This window comes from Anomaloglossus baeobatrachus, chromosome 5 (assembly GCF_048569485.1).
Source record: "Anomaloglossus baeobatrachus isolate aAnoBae1 chromosome 5, aAnoBae1.hap1, whole genome shotgun sequence".
Taxonomy (NCBI): Eukaryota; Metazoa; Chordata; class Amphibia; order Anura; family Aromobatidae; genus Anomaloglossus; species Anomaloglossus baeobatrachus.
This window is the reverse complement of record NC_134357.1, coordinates 205,345,261-205,360,319: the sequence shown is the minus strand read 5'-3', so window position 1 is coordinate 205,360,319 and position 15,059 is coordinate 205,345,261. Positions and strand designations below refer to the sequence as shown.

The following is a 15,059-nucleotide window of genomic DNA, read 5'->3' as shown; positions in this document are numbered from 1 at the left end:
AACACTCACACATCAGATCGCGCGCACACTTATACAGACACACTCACACACAGATTCTTGAGATCACACATACAATCGCATGCGCACACACTCACCACATCCAGTGATACCACTTGCTTCCAGCCAGCAGGGGACTCTGATCTCTTGTCTCTATGATGCGTTCCACCACTGGGTCCTCCATGCGTCCAACCTAAAGGTCCTGGCGCTCCACTGTACAGGTCCCTACCATATGCCGGCCAAAAGCAATCTATATTGCTGGATGTGGTGAGTGTGTATGTGCAGTCTGATGTGTGATCTGCGTCTGGTGAGTATGATCGTGGGGTCTTCTCTCTCCTTTCTTTTTTCTTTTGGAGGGTGTCTGCTTTCTATAATGAAGTATCCTGCACTATTCCTTAACTTTTTTAGCTGCATGGACTTTTTATTATTGAGCTGCGACTAGGCCTTATTTTAGGGTAGGTCTTACTTTTGGGGAAACGCGGCAGTGGGTGACTGCAAACGAATAAAATGTGGTTTGTGTTTCTATACAATGAGTCCTTATGGTGGACATTTACCTCGTTCACACTGGCAGGCACATGTCTCCTGGGTGTTTGTTTTCCCTGGGCACAAAAGCAGTTTTAGAAAGTTTTTTTTTTAATATTTGTTTTATTTATCCGACTGAACTGAATTGGATTTCTTTAACCTTTTGTCAAGGAATATCCTGAAATTTCCCTTTTGCTCTACAGTAAATTTGAAAATTCCACTCTTCTTTACATTATAGTGGATGATCCAGAAACCGTATAAGGTGGCCACGTTTTTTGGATGCATTGGCAAAGACAAATTTGGAGAAATCTTGAAGAAGAAGACTGAAGAGGTACACGTTGATGCCCACTATTATGAACAGAGTGAGCAACCAACAGGCACCTGTGCGGCATGTATCACAGGTGACAACAGGTTAGTCAGAGCCCTCATAGCGATTTTTTTTCAGTGATATTGAAAATGACGTCTTTGTATGTCTCCCCATTATTTTCTCTTGGTGTTGTTCATATTGAATATGCTGGAAGTTACAGCTCCTCAAACTGTAGACTTTTCCTTGAGGTAGTGTTTAGAATTGATCAATTACTGATTAATGGGGCTCTCAGTGGACAACTTGCTTTGGCTTTTTTAACAAACTTTTCATGAATCAATAGTACAAGTGAAGATAAGAAACGTACCAATTATTTTCCTAATATAGGAAAATGCTTTTTCCACTTATCAGCTACTTAGTCTCCACTGTGTCCTACATCGATTGGTCACTTCTAAAACCAGCCTTGAAAGATGTAAAGACAAATTTTCAGCTTGATTATGTTGTCATGTTGCAACCGCTGCCAATAGAAGTGTATGGAGAGTGAAGTGGGATCATGTAAGGGAGCAGCTTCAACAAGAGAGAAGAGAACAGATACATTGATGCATAGTTTAGGACGTACTCAGTTCTGCTGTACCAAAAAACAGGTCTTCTATTAAGTGTGCACACAAACTGGTGACAAGTTAAAAAAGGAGAAGGTTCCCACTGTCACCAGTTATTATGCACACTTAATAAAAGACCTGCTTTTACATAAAGCTGAACCATCTTCGATTTTCCACTGATTTGTGGATACTGTCCGTGCTCTGAATTATCGCTTTCAGTCCTGCTGTACATTGTGCTCATGATGCTGTCAGCGGGTGTACAACATATTTAGGGGAGTAGAATCTGCTCTTCTCCTTGTGTGCTGTGTATCTATGACGCCCTGGCCTATCAGCTCGTCACAGGGTATTGTGCAATCTGCCCTTCTGCACAGTATCCAGCTTCCTTGGTTACGGGTCCTGTTCCTTTGGTGTTGCCAACAGCTTAGCCAATGAAAATCCTAGGAACACTTTACACTGTACCCACCAGACACACCATTGGGGGGCCTGAAGGGAATAGGGCCACCCACATGGGGGGTTGGTACAGGAAAGTGGGAAAGTGACAGTTGAGCTGCAGAGAGAGTGAAGTGAACCAGGAGAGGAAGGAGGTGCAGGTGACTCTCCTGAGAGAGAGAGGTCACCGGCCTGGAGCAGGCTCCTGTAGTTACTGGGTGGCAGACGTTGGTCTGGGCCTGGTAGGAGCTTGAACCCCGGTCACAGGGGATTGTGTCAAGGGGCACGGACTGCCGAGGAGGGCGGCCAGCAGCCTTGGCCTATCACCGGGCAGGGGCCAGGGCACGACTGGGTACGTGGACCCTAGGCTGGAAAGTAGCTTCACGCGTTCTGGTAATTTACCTGACGGGGGAGAAGACTTCAAGATTCATCCCCAACCTGCTCCAAAATTGGGGTACTAGCGCACCGATGGGATAGGACTTTCCCAATACAGTCCAAAGAAATCCTACGCATGAATCCTTAGAGCAAGCTCACTCCGTTAGCCATACGGGTGAGCGGGACCCGAAAAGTTTTATACCCGAGGGTCCAATAGAAACAAAGGTGCCAAGAAAAGGGCCACAGGCTAACAGCAACACCAAGGGCACGGACCCAAGCGTGCTCCCCGCAAGCTGCAGTAGTGCTCAGAACTTTGGTTTACAAGCTGTCGGTGTTGTTATTCCTGGACTGAGTGAGTACATTGGAAACCCCTTTTCCTATCCCCCACGGCACCCAAACACCAACCATCCAACGGGCCCCGGGACACAAACCCCCTACCCACAGAGGGGTTAAACATCCGGCTGCTGCACGATCGTCACCGGGCTCCCCAGCAGCAGCGGTGGTCCCTCACATTACCACGCACCGTGGGTGATGCCACAAACTTTCGATCTCCCTTGTACATATCCCCCCTCTTCTTTTAATTCGAGTGTCCGCGCGGATCCGGAGACCCCTCGAGCCACCGCGGCTCTGGATCTGAGCGGTTCGGCCGCTGATGTGGGGGCGGTACATATCCTCCTAAATTAGGTCCATAGGCTGGAGAACGGAAACGGGTGCTAACTTCAGGGAACAAGCCGTGTAGCGTATAGTGTTCATATGATTCTATTCACCTAACCTGACAGTAATTACACTGACGTGAAAAACATTACTTGATGTAAGGCAATGTGTGCTTTTATGTTTTTTTTGCAATTTAAACTTTCTACAAAAACTTTATTTTTAAGTTTTATTTTATTCAAAAACCGTTCCAAAAAGTTGCATTACTGCGGTGTCTGGACAAGAATTTGCAATGAACTGACCTGCAAATGACATTTTCACTAGTTGCAAGGACAGTCACAAAGTAGCAGCTGATGGAAAAATCTGCAGTGCTAAGGCTATGTGTCCACGGGAGAAAGTACCTGCGGATTTTTCTGCATCAAAATCCGCAGCTTTCCCCCGGAATCCGCACCTTAGCATAGGTGCGGATTTGACACGGATTTCGTTGCGGATTTCGATGCGGATTTTGTCCATTGTACTCTATTGTGTTTCTGAATAAAGCTTAGTCTGTTTTGAAGGAAAAAAAAAAGGCTCTTTGTCATTTCCTGTCCCCAACCCTTCTTTCTTCTCCATTATCCATTTTGTAATAAAGGGGCAGAAATGTTTAAAGGGAACCTGTCGCCACTTTTTTTGTAAAAAGCTGCGGCCAACACCACTGTGCTCTTATATACAGCATTTTAACAGGCTGTATATAATAACCCAGTGGTGGTGGCCGCAGCTTACAGCCAAAATATGTGGTGCCATGTTCCCTTTCACTGGTATTTTTAAAAAAAAAAAGTGCTCCGCTGTATTTTCACTGTCCAGCCCGATGCAAGCAAGCAACTGAGGGCTGTGCTTCTCAGCGGGATAAGGCTGAAGCATTCTCTGCCCCTCCCGCTGAGAAAAACAGTCCTCAGCTGCCCCTGAAAATGGCGGCTCCGTTGTGAAGCGCCATTCACAGGTGCTGTACCGAGGCTCATCCAGCTGCCCTGATGCATTGGCTGGCTGGGTAATATAACGGGGTTAATGCCAGTTTTCTGCAAACTGGCACTAAGCCCGAGGTTCATAATGTCATGCCTGTGTAGACACGGCCATTATGAACCTCCATTTGGTACTAAATAAAAGAAAACACTTTTTGAAAAATTTTATTTGAAAGAAAAACACACACACATCCCTGATTGCCATCTTTATTACTCCCAAGCCTCAGAGGTTAATCCAGGACAATTGTAATCACTGGTTTTCTCTTTGCCGGCTGCTGTGAGCGGCAGAACTCACTGGCCGGGTCAGCTCAGTTCATAGCTGAGCCCGGGTCACAGCGTCAGCCGGTCACAGCAGCCGTCAGTGTATTAAATGCTGCACAGCTCTCTTCCGGCAGCTGGGAACGTCTGACGTCAGAGCCCTGGTCAGCTGACTTAATTCGCGAGCGCGGGCGGGTCAGCTGACTGCACACCGACCAGCTGACGTGCCGGGCTCCGATGTGCACTCATGTGACCCGGGCACGGACGTCAGCCGGTACCAGCAGCCGGAAGAGAGCTTTGCAGCATCTCGAACACTGACGGCTGCTGGGACCGGCTGACGCCCGGGTCACATGAGTGCACATTGTCAGCTGTCGGTGTGCAGTCAGCTGACCCGCCTGCGCTCGCGAATTAAGTCAGCTGACCAGGGCTCTGATATCAGACGTTCCCAGCTGCCGGAAAAGAGCTGTGCAGCATTTAATAATACACTGACAGCTGCTGTCACCGGCTGACGTCAGTGCCCGGGTCAGCCGGGTGCACATCGGAGCCCGGCTCGGAGTTGTCATGGATTATCGTCGGGGGATTCAGGGAGTAATAAAGATGGCAATCAGGGATGTGTGTGTGTTTTTCTTTCAAATAAAATTTTTTAAAAAAGTGTTTTCTTTTCTTTAGTACCAAACGGAGGTTCATAATGGCCGTGTCTACACAGGCATGACGTTATGAACCTTGGGTTTAGTGCCAGTTTGCAGAAAACTGGCATTAACCCCATTATATTACCCAGCCAGCCAATGCATCAGGGCAGCTGGATGAGCCTCGGTACAGCACCTGTGAATGGCGCTTCACAACGGAGCCGCCATTTTCAGGGGCAGCTTAGGACTGTTTTTCTCAGCGGGAGGGGCAGAGAATGCTACAGCCTTATCCCGCTGAGAAGCACAGCCCTCAGTTGCTTGCTTGCATCGGGCTGGACAGTGAAAATACAGCGGAGCACATTTTTTTTTTTTTAAAAAAAAGAATTGTGAAAAAAGACCTGGGATCCTGTTTTGCCAGCTAAAAGCAAGCAGCCTGTAACTAGCTGCTTTTAGCTGGCAATCCAGAGTCCGGACACAACACGACTACACTGCCACTACTCTACACTACAAAATGGTGAAACTTCCTCTTCCTGAACTATCCTACATCACTTCCTGCGGATTTGTTTGCGAAATCCGCACCAAATCCGCAGGAAAAAGAGCCTGTGGGAACAGACCTGCGGATTTCTTGCGGATTTTACACCTTGCATTGACTTGCATGGGAAAAATCCGCAACAAAATCCGCAACAATAATTGACATGCTGCAGATTTTTCCGGATCAAAATCCGCGGCAAATCTGCCGCGGAAAAATCCGCAGCATGGGCATAGCATTTCCAAAATGCCATTGAAATGGCTTGGAAGTGCCGCTGCTGCAGATTTTCGGCAAATCCGCGGCAAAATCCGCGGTAAATCCGCAGCGTGGGCACATAGCCTAAAACGGCATGTGAAAACCATCTCCACCATCATCTTGCCTGCTCTTTCTTTCTTGTGATACTGCTTTTGTTCCATTGGCATATTGAATAATCTTACAATTTTTCTAATATATATATGTACAGTAAAACTGATACTTAAAGGGAGGGATGAACGATACCTTGAGTGGTACAGTTACAGAGGTAGAGGAGCAGTGCAGGAGAGGCAATGGGCTTCAAAGGTGTACTGCCTAACGTGTGCAGTAGCCTTTACATTCACAGGAGTTACTTGTTTAGATGGAATGTGAAGGCTATCGACATCACATGACATTCTTTATGCCAGGAGACCGGCGGGGGACACAAAGGATAGAGCAGTGGAACAGCGTCAGTCTGGGAGGTGGGTACTTTTACTTGCCCACCTTAGGCTCACATGGAACAAGTACAAAGTAGGGGAACACCCCTTTATATTTAGCTAAGAATTTAGCCAAGAAGCAATCCTGTTAGGTGATTTATGCTTCCTTATGAGAGAGCAGGATATTACATAGGAAGAGACTTGAAGAATTACTGTATAGAGGGTTATGAAGTCAGGAGCGGGGTTTCTTAGAGGAAAGCAGAGTAAATGCGCTCAGGGCTTCTAAGAGCGACTGTAATGCTTACCGATGTGTATAGAGAAGATTGGCAATAATGACTCGCTGGCCATCCTAGGATTCTGTCACAATTTTTTCTTAAATCAATTTCCAAATCCCATCAACCTACATATCACAAAGCATGGCTTCTCTCACTTTATCATATCCTGCACTCACAGGGCAGCATAAATGATTTAATTTTTTTATTTTAAAGAGGACTTTTCACCACTTTTTACATCTTATACTGGCTGCTTTATGATAAAGGGGCCAAAGAGCTGAATAAAATATAGCTTTCATTTCCTTTCTGCTCTTCATTGTGGAGATATTGGCTACTAAAGTTTAGGGCACTTATTATAATTCCCCATTCAAATAAAAGGCGATAACAGGGCAGCTTCTCTGGGTCATTCACTTTTTCCTCCGTATGATGCTGCCCAATCATAATAAGGTAGTGTCAAACAGGGATAAAAGGAAACCCACCTAGAGAAGTTAAGAACCAGCTATGTCACTGTGATGTGGTGAGACTGATGTGTCTGATCATATCACACTGAGATCCCCTCACTCCAGGAACGGTCATTATAGAGCCGGGATAGGAGAAGTGTGCTGTAATTCATTACACACAGCACTGTGGATACATCCCAGGCACTGGAGCATTATTCCAAGCTTTAGAAGCCAATATCTCAACAACGGAGAGAGAAGAAATATAATGGATTGGTGTCCTGTAGATGGATAAAGCCTTTAAGGTATGTTGTGTGCTTGCATTAAACATATTCTTTGTTTTCACTGGATTTGTTTTAAATGGAATTTATCAGAAAATAATCAGGTTTTATGTTAAATATATTAGATCATCAGATCACTTTTTATGTTAAAAAAAAAAAAAGAAAAAACTTGCTATTTTTACACTGGCTACTAAACCCAATACTATACTCCTAGTTTTGTGTTCTTTAAGCACCCAGATGGACATAGACTGCAATAAATTGGGTCTGACTCACTGACTTTCTACAAGTGAGCTTTCCGTGCATGCTTTGATGTAAGCTATGGTCACTTTAAGGTTAAGGGGAGGTCGTAAGCTGTGACCATCACCTATGGTTAATGGAGCATCCTGTGTCATTTATAGTACATAGAGATGTTGCCTTTTATTACAATTCTACATGTGATTATAATGAAAATGCTGAAAAGTCATCTCTACAGGACAGGAAACCTGAATCTAGTACTAGACTTAGTGGCTAGTTTATAGATTGCAAGAGTTCAGAATTCTGTTTAATGTAGATCGTAATATGGATAGTTGAAAAAATAGCAGCTTAAAGGGAACCTGTCACCAGTTTTTTGGCCTATAAGCTGCGGCCACCACCACCGGGCTCTTATATACAGCATTCTAACATGCTGTATATAAGAATCCAAACAAGAAGCCTCATGGTTAAACCTTATGGTCTCTAGAGGGTCATACTGGTAAAGGGTATAGTTTAACCCACCAGAATGTCCCAGAGACTGCACACTCCAGGAAACAATTGAAGGAACAAGAGAAACGGAGTATTTGTGTCCAAATATATTAATTTTAATAGGAACCGTTACAAACACATGTAAGAAACATTTAAGAAGCATAGACCTGGGAAAAATGCATCAGATCCCCATGAATCACCTAACATATCAAAAATGAACATAATCAGGAGAGAAATTCCAGTATGCAGATGAGATATGGCAGCTAACTGTGGCTATATATAGTGTGGCCTAGTCCACAGAGGATAGGGAGGCTATACACAGAAATGTAATATAGACTGTATCATAATAGCCACCTATTATTAGTGAATGGATCTACACCTACCCAAAGGGTACTAGATACTAGATCAGTGCATGGTCACATATGGAAATATGTACAAAGATGTGAAATTTTATAATAGAAAAATCAGCTCCATAGGGACCAAGGTAAACAAGGCCAGCAGAAAGGCTTACCAGTATATAGGTGGTTCAGAGGGACCAGTCAGAGGGGACCTCCGACGGCCGTTTCGCAGTCCTAAGACCGCTTCTTCCGGGAGGAGAGGTATGTTGTATATAAGAGCTTAGGCTGCTCTGTAGAACATAAAAAACACCTTATCATACTTATCTAACGGTCGCGCTGTGGTGGAGTTGGGCCATATTGGCGTCTCCGTTCTCCGATGCCGGCGCCGCCTCTTTCAGCCATCTTTGTCCTCCTTCTGAAGCCTGTGTGCATGACGTAACCTTAGTCATACACACTCACCGGTCCCGTGCAGGCGCGCTACAATACTTTGATCTGCCCTGCTCAGGGCAGATCAAAGTGTGCATGCACATGACCTCAATGCCAGCAAGTGTGAATGACGTAGACGCGTCATGAACCCCAGGTACAGAAGAAGGTAGACATAGATGGCTAAAGTGTTTATGTTCTACACAGCGGCCTGGGCTCTTATATATAGCATGTTAGAATGCTGTATATAAGAGCCCAGTGGTGGTGGCCGCAGCTTATAGGCCGAAAAAGTGGTGACAGGTTCCCTTTAAAAAAATACATTTAACATAAAAACCTGATTAAACAATAAATCATTTTCTGATGACCCTTTGTTCCAAAGGGTGACTAAAACATAGTGGTTTCTCCAAAATCATGCTTGATCTGTGTTATTTTCAGGTCTCTGGTCGCAAACTTAGCAGCTGCTAACTGCTATGATAAAACAAAGCACCTTGACTTGAAGGAGAACTGGCAGCTGGTGGAGAAGGCTAAAGTTTACTATATAGCAGTAAGTGCTAAGCAATATTCATTTATTTTGCTAAAAGGAATGTTCCGTTAGGAAAATCAGTGTCAATATGGCTAATTATACCCTTTCTTTTTCGTGTCAAATGACCTTTATAATTATGGACTTTTAATTGTCTTGAGTCACATTTCTGTGTTGAGCACTTGTGTTTGGAGCTGATCATTCCCTGTAACAGAGGAGTCTCTAGCTCACTTTTATACGGTTAAAGGGGTTGTCCACTACTTGTACATTGACAGCCTATCCTTAGGAGAGGTCATCAATGTCTGATCGACCGGGGTCCTACATGCCGCACCCCCGCCAATCAGCTGTTCTCGGTCCCAACGGTGGTAGCAGACAGCCAGAAATGCTCAGTTCCAGAGCTGTTCCATCTTCTGATAGTGGCCACAGCCGGGTACTGCACATCTGCCTCCCATTCTAATCAATAGGAGGTGAATGTGCAGTGCCTGGCAGAGGCCGCTATCAGAAGATCGAGCAGCTCTGGAACTAAGCATTTCCGGCTGCCTGCTGTGGTCACCAGGACCAATAACAGCTGATCGGCGGGGTGTCAGGTGTCAGATCCCGGCTGATCAGACATTGATGAACTATCCTAAGGATAGGCCATCGATGTAAAAGTAGGGGACAATCTCTTTAAGTAATGAGCTTGAGCTTTTTCCTTCGGTTGAAGTGTATGGCTAAGTTCACACATCCTGTGTTTTCAATCCGTCAGGTCCGTCAGCAACGGATCAGTCATTTTCAAGATGTCAACTGATGCAACTGATGTGTTTTTCACAGGATTCCTTTCACAGGAATCCTGTGAAAAAACGGATCAGTTGCGTCCGTTACATCCGCTGTGCGTCCGTTTTTTGACGGATCAGTCATGATCCGTCTGTGTTTGGGACAGCCCAGTGGGCGTGCCAAGCATGCTGGGCATGCTCAGTAGAGCATGACGGAATCCTGCGCTGGATTCCGTTGTAAGACGGATTACGACGGAATCCAGCACCATAGACATGCATTACAAGCTTGACGGATGGCGACGGATTCCTGCGCGGCGCGTTAATTTTGACGGCCCGAAAAACGTTACATTCTGCGTTGCTCCCCGCTCGGCGGTCAGTCAATAACGACGGACCGCGACGCAGCGGATGCAACGCAGGGTCATCAGTCGCAATCCGTCACTAATAGAAGTCTATGGGGAAATACAGGATTCCTGCAAAATATTTTGCAGGATTCCGTAATTCCTCAAGGCTACGGATTGTGACTGATGCAAAACACAGGATGTGTGAACTTAGCCTATTACTGTTTCCTAAAGCTCAGTTCACACTTCCGTTGTTTTGCATCAGTCACGATCAGTTGTATGACTGATGCAACGGATGCGTAGCAGATAGTGGCACAACTGATGTGACTGATGCTGCAAAAGAAGGTCAGTTGTTGTTTTTTTTTTTTGTTTTTTTTTTTTTTTACTGTTTTTCCGGCGGCCGGCTATTGTGAATGATTAGATGATAGCCGGCTGCCGGATGATCAGCTGATCGTTCACAATAGCCGGGCTGTCAGCATATCGTTCACAATAGCCGGGCTGTCAGCATATCATTCACAATAGCCGGCTGATCAGCTGATCGTTCACAATAGCCGACCGATCAGCTGATCGTTCCGGAAACTGGAACTGAATTTACAGTCGATCAGGGTTTTTTACTGTGCGCATGCTCACAGTAAAAAAACGATGCGCCGCACACAAAAAACGTTACATTCAGCGTTGCTCCCATCTGACGTTTAGTCAGTTAACTGATCATCATGCGGCGGATGCAACGCAAGGCCATCAGTCACAATCCTTCACTAATAGAAGTTTATGAGGGAAAAACTGATTCCTGCAAAATATTTTGCCAGATATAGTAATTCCTCAAGGCTACGGATTGTGACTGATGCAAAACAACGGAAGTGTGAACTTACCCTTTGAAGCCATGTCCTATAGCTTTTTTAATATGTTTATAGAAAAAAAAAAGAATCAAAACCATATACTGTATACACCCTCAGTGCTAATCCACCAGTATTTACTATTTAACATACAAGTGGTTGTCTAAGGCTAGACTCACACGAGCGTATGACATCCGATGTGATGTGAGCGCATCGGATGCAATATGCTAATGACCCCCGCCTCAGGCTCTACCGCGAGCGTGAGCCAAGTGTCATGTGATCTTGCAATTGGGTCACAACTGTGAAGTTGAGGGCGGGCGCTGCAGAGGAGAGGGAGGGGTTAATCCCTCCATCTCCTCCATTGTCAGCCTTTGTGTATATCGCACTGCACTGGGATAACATCCGAGTGCAGTCCGATGTATCTCCCGCACCCATTCACTTGATGAATATACTGATAGTTTTCTCTGTACATTGTCCTGAGGAAGGGGACGGATATGTCCCTGAAACGCGTAGACCTGTGTTAATAAAGAAAAGGGATTTACTATCAACAACTGGACTCCTGTGGTTTGGCGCGGATTTAAACCTGCATTTCTCCTGCCTTTGAATTGTCTAATTTAGTTTTATGTGCGCTTGGTCCCGTTACTTGCATATGTATGGCATAACTACAAGATATGGTTTCACCTCAAAGGTCCCTAGCAGTCAGGGGAATACGGGTAGTGACTGCTGTTCAGATTCTGTGTGGCTGGAGTCTCTGAAGACTTCCATGGAGAGGTAACAGCACTTGCATTCTGCCTTGTTTTCTGTAGGAGTAAAGGGGGCTTTACACGCTACGACGCTAATGCGAACTCGTTGGGGTCACGGAATTGGTGATGCACATCCGGCCGCATTAGCGATGCCGTTGCGTGTGACACCGATTAGCGATTTTGCATCGTTGCAAAAACGTGCAAAATCGCTCATCGGTGACATGGGGGTCCATTCTCAAAAATCGTTACTGCAGCAGTAACGAGGTTGTTTCTCGTTCCTGTGGCAGCACACATCGCTCTGTGTGACACCGCAGGAACGAGGAAGCTCTCCTTACCTGCCTGCCGGCCGCTATGCGGAAGGAAGGAGGTGGGCGGGATGTTACGTCCCGCTCAGCTCCGCCCCTCCGCTTCTATTGGGCGGCCGCTCAGTGACATCGCTGTGACGCCTCACGGACCGCCCCCTTAGAAAGGAGGCGGTTTGCCGGTCACAGCGTCGTCGCCGGGCAGGTAAGTATGTGTGATGGGTCTGGGCGATGTTGTGCGGCACGGGCAGCGACCCACACTAGCGATATCGGGACAGATATCGCAGTGTGTAAAGCGGCCTTTAGGCTACTTTCACACATCAGTTTTCGGCATCAGGCACAATCCGGTTTGTGCCTGATGCAACGGATCCGTGTCAGAGTGTGTAAAAACTGATGCGATGGATCCGTTTTTTTGGGGGGGGTTTTAAGCTGAGAGAGAGGGAGTGACCCAATCATCACCGCACACGCAGGCACTCCCACACGCATCATCCCCGCACACACCCCGACACTCCCGCACGCATCATCCCCGCACACACCCCGACACTCCCGCACGCATCATCCCCGCACACACCCCGGCACTCCCGCACGCATCATCCCCGCACACACTTCTGCACTCCCGCACGCATCATCCCCGCACACACCCCGGCACTCCCGCACGCATCATCCACGCACACACTTCGGCACTCCCGCACGCATCATCCCCGCACACACCCCGGCACTCCCGCACGCATCATCACCGCACACACCCCAGCACTCCCGCACGCATCATCCCCGCACACACCCCTACACTCCTGCACGCATCATCACCGCACACAACCTGGCACTCCCGCACGCATCATCCCCGCACACACCCCGGCACTCCTGCACGCATCATCACCGCACACAACCTGGCACTCCCGCACGCATTATCCCCGCACACACCTCGACACTACCGCACGCATCATCCCCGCACACACCCCGACACTCCTGCACGCATTATCCCCGCACACACCCCAACACTCCCGCACGCATCATCCCTGCACACACCCCGGCACTCCCGCACACATCATCATCACCGCACACCCCGACACTACCTCAGTGACTTAACCGCTGACAGCGCGACTCCCTCAGTTGCTGCGTGGAGCTGATAGAGAGCGGCGGTGTTCCACGGCCGCTCCTGTCAGCTTCATGTAGCAGAGCTGAAATCTTTGCGGGACCTCGTGGATTACATCGGACCTGGAGGGGTATTAGGGGATTTTAATAAAATGGTGAAAGAGGGTGTTTTTTTGTCCTTTATTCCAAATAAAGTATTTTTTTGGGTGTATGTGTTTATTTACTTTCACTTACAGGTTAATCATTGGGGGTGTCTTATAGACGCCTCCCATGATTAACCCCTTATTACCCTGATTGCCACCGCACCAGGGCAATTCGGGATGAGCCGGGTAGAGTCCCGGGACTGTCGCATCTAATGCATGCGGCAATTCCGGGCGGCTGCTGGCTGACATTGTTAGGCTGGGGGGCTCCCCATAACGTGGAGCTCCCCATCCTGAGAATACCAGCCTTCAGCCGTGTGGCTTTTCCCTGGCTGGTATCAAAATTGGGGGGACCGCACGCCATTTTTTTAAATTTATTTATTTATTTTACTGCACGATATAGACCCGCCCACTGGCGGCTGTGATTGGGTGCAGTGAGACAGCTGTCACTCAGCGTGGGGGCGTGTCTGACTGCAACCAATCATAGGCGCTGGTGGGTGGGGAAAGCAGGGAATACGAGATTGAATAATGAGCGGCCGGCATTTTCAAATCAGGAGAAGCTGCCGGAGCAGTGTGACAGCCGTGCAGCGCCGTGCCGGTGAGTGGGTGAGAGTAAGTGAGTCAGTGAGTGTGAGAGAGGCTGGGGCCACACGGGGCACTACTGCGATGCTCGCATGACACTCGGCTCGTGCTGGCAGCATAGCAGGAGCCGAGTGTCATGCTCGTGTCCCTGCGTCTGGGTGCGGTCCGACTGTGCGAGCGGACCACAGCTGCGGGAGGCGGGCCGGCTCTCACGAGGGGCGGGCCGGCACGGAGGAAGGGAAGGTGGGATTTATCTCCCTCTCTCCTCCGTAGACGGCTATTGCGACTCTCGCTCTGCATGCATGGTACGCCGTACGCACTTGAATGGGTGCGAGAGAAAAGAGTCTCGCATTACAGTCGCAGCATGCTGCGATTGTTTTCTTGGTCCGATTAGGACTGAGAAAATAATCGCTCATGTGCGCTGACACACAGGCTAGAATTGGTCCGAGTGGAATGCAATGTTTTGTCACACTCCACTCGCACCGTTTTTCTTAGGCCAGAGAATCACTTCTGGGCATGCTCCGAAGTAAAAACCGAATCCGGTACATGCTTCCGGCGTTTGATGCATGCCACCGGATTCGGCGTGCATAGACTTTAATTATGCACCATGCCGCACAGCGCCGCACCCGGCGCTGTGCGTTTTTTTTTATGAGACAAAAAAACGTATGAAACGTTCCATGTGGCCACCGCATTCATTAATTAAGCCACATCCGGAAAAAGCCGGATGCAACGCAAGGTCATCAGGCACAATCCGGCGACAATACAAATCAATGGGGATAAAACGGATGCGGTTCCAGATCCGGTTTACCCGTTTTTTTCCAGATTGTGCCTGATGGGAAAAACCAGATGTGCGAAAGTAGCCTTAGGCCCGTTTCACACGTCAGTGAAAAACACTGACGTTTTTCACTGGCGTGTAAAACACACACATGTCCCTCCGTGTGCCGTGAATCACGGCACACGTGGGCTGTCTAAGTGCAATCCGGGGTCCGTTCTCCGTGGCCCGTGATTGCACTTAGAGATTAACTCACCTGTGCGCGCTCCCGCTCTCCATGGTGCTGATCGCTCCCGCGGTGCAGCATCCGGCCGGCGCTGACCCCCGCAGCAGCTGCTTCCGGGTCAGCTGTGTCGTGCATCATGAATATGTGTGACAGTAATGAGCCGGCTCAGAAGCAGCAAGCTGCACGGGCTGCAGAGGACATCGCTGGAGCCGGGTGAGTAAAAATGATGTTTATTTTAAAAGCACGTTTTTTTCTGGCACGTGTTTCACGGACCACACCACTGCGTGGTCCGTGGGACATCAGTGATGCCAGAAAAAAATGGACATGTCTCC

At 47.8% G+C, this 15,059-nt stretch overlaps 1 protein-coding gene across 2 annotated transcripts in view; it reads left to right on the top strand.

Annotated features, from left to right (window-relative positions):
• ADK (adenosine kinase) overlaps window positions 1-15,059 on the top strand; it is a 639,077-nt gene that overhangs the window by 368,800 nt on the left and 255,218 nt on the right. For both annotated transcript variants that reach the window (XM_075347320.1, XM_075347321.1), the window contains exons 5-6: window positions 758-930; window positions 8,863-8,971. In XM_075347320.1, coding sequence (XP_075203435.1) covers window positions 758-930; window positions 8,863-8,971 — 282 coding nt within the window. The remainder of the gene's footprint in view (window positions 1-757; window positions 931-8,862; window positions 8,972-15,059) is intronic.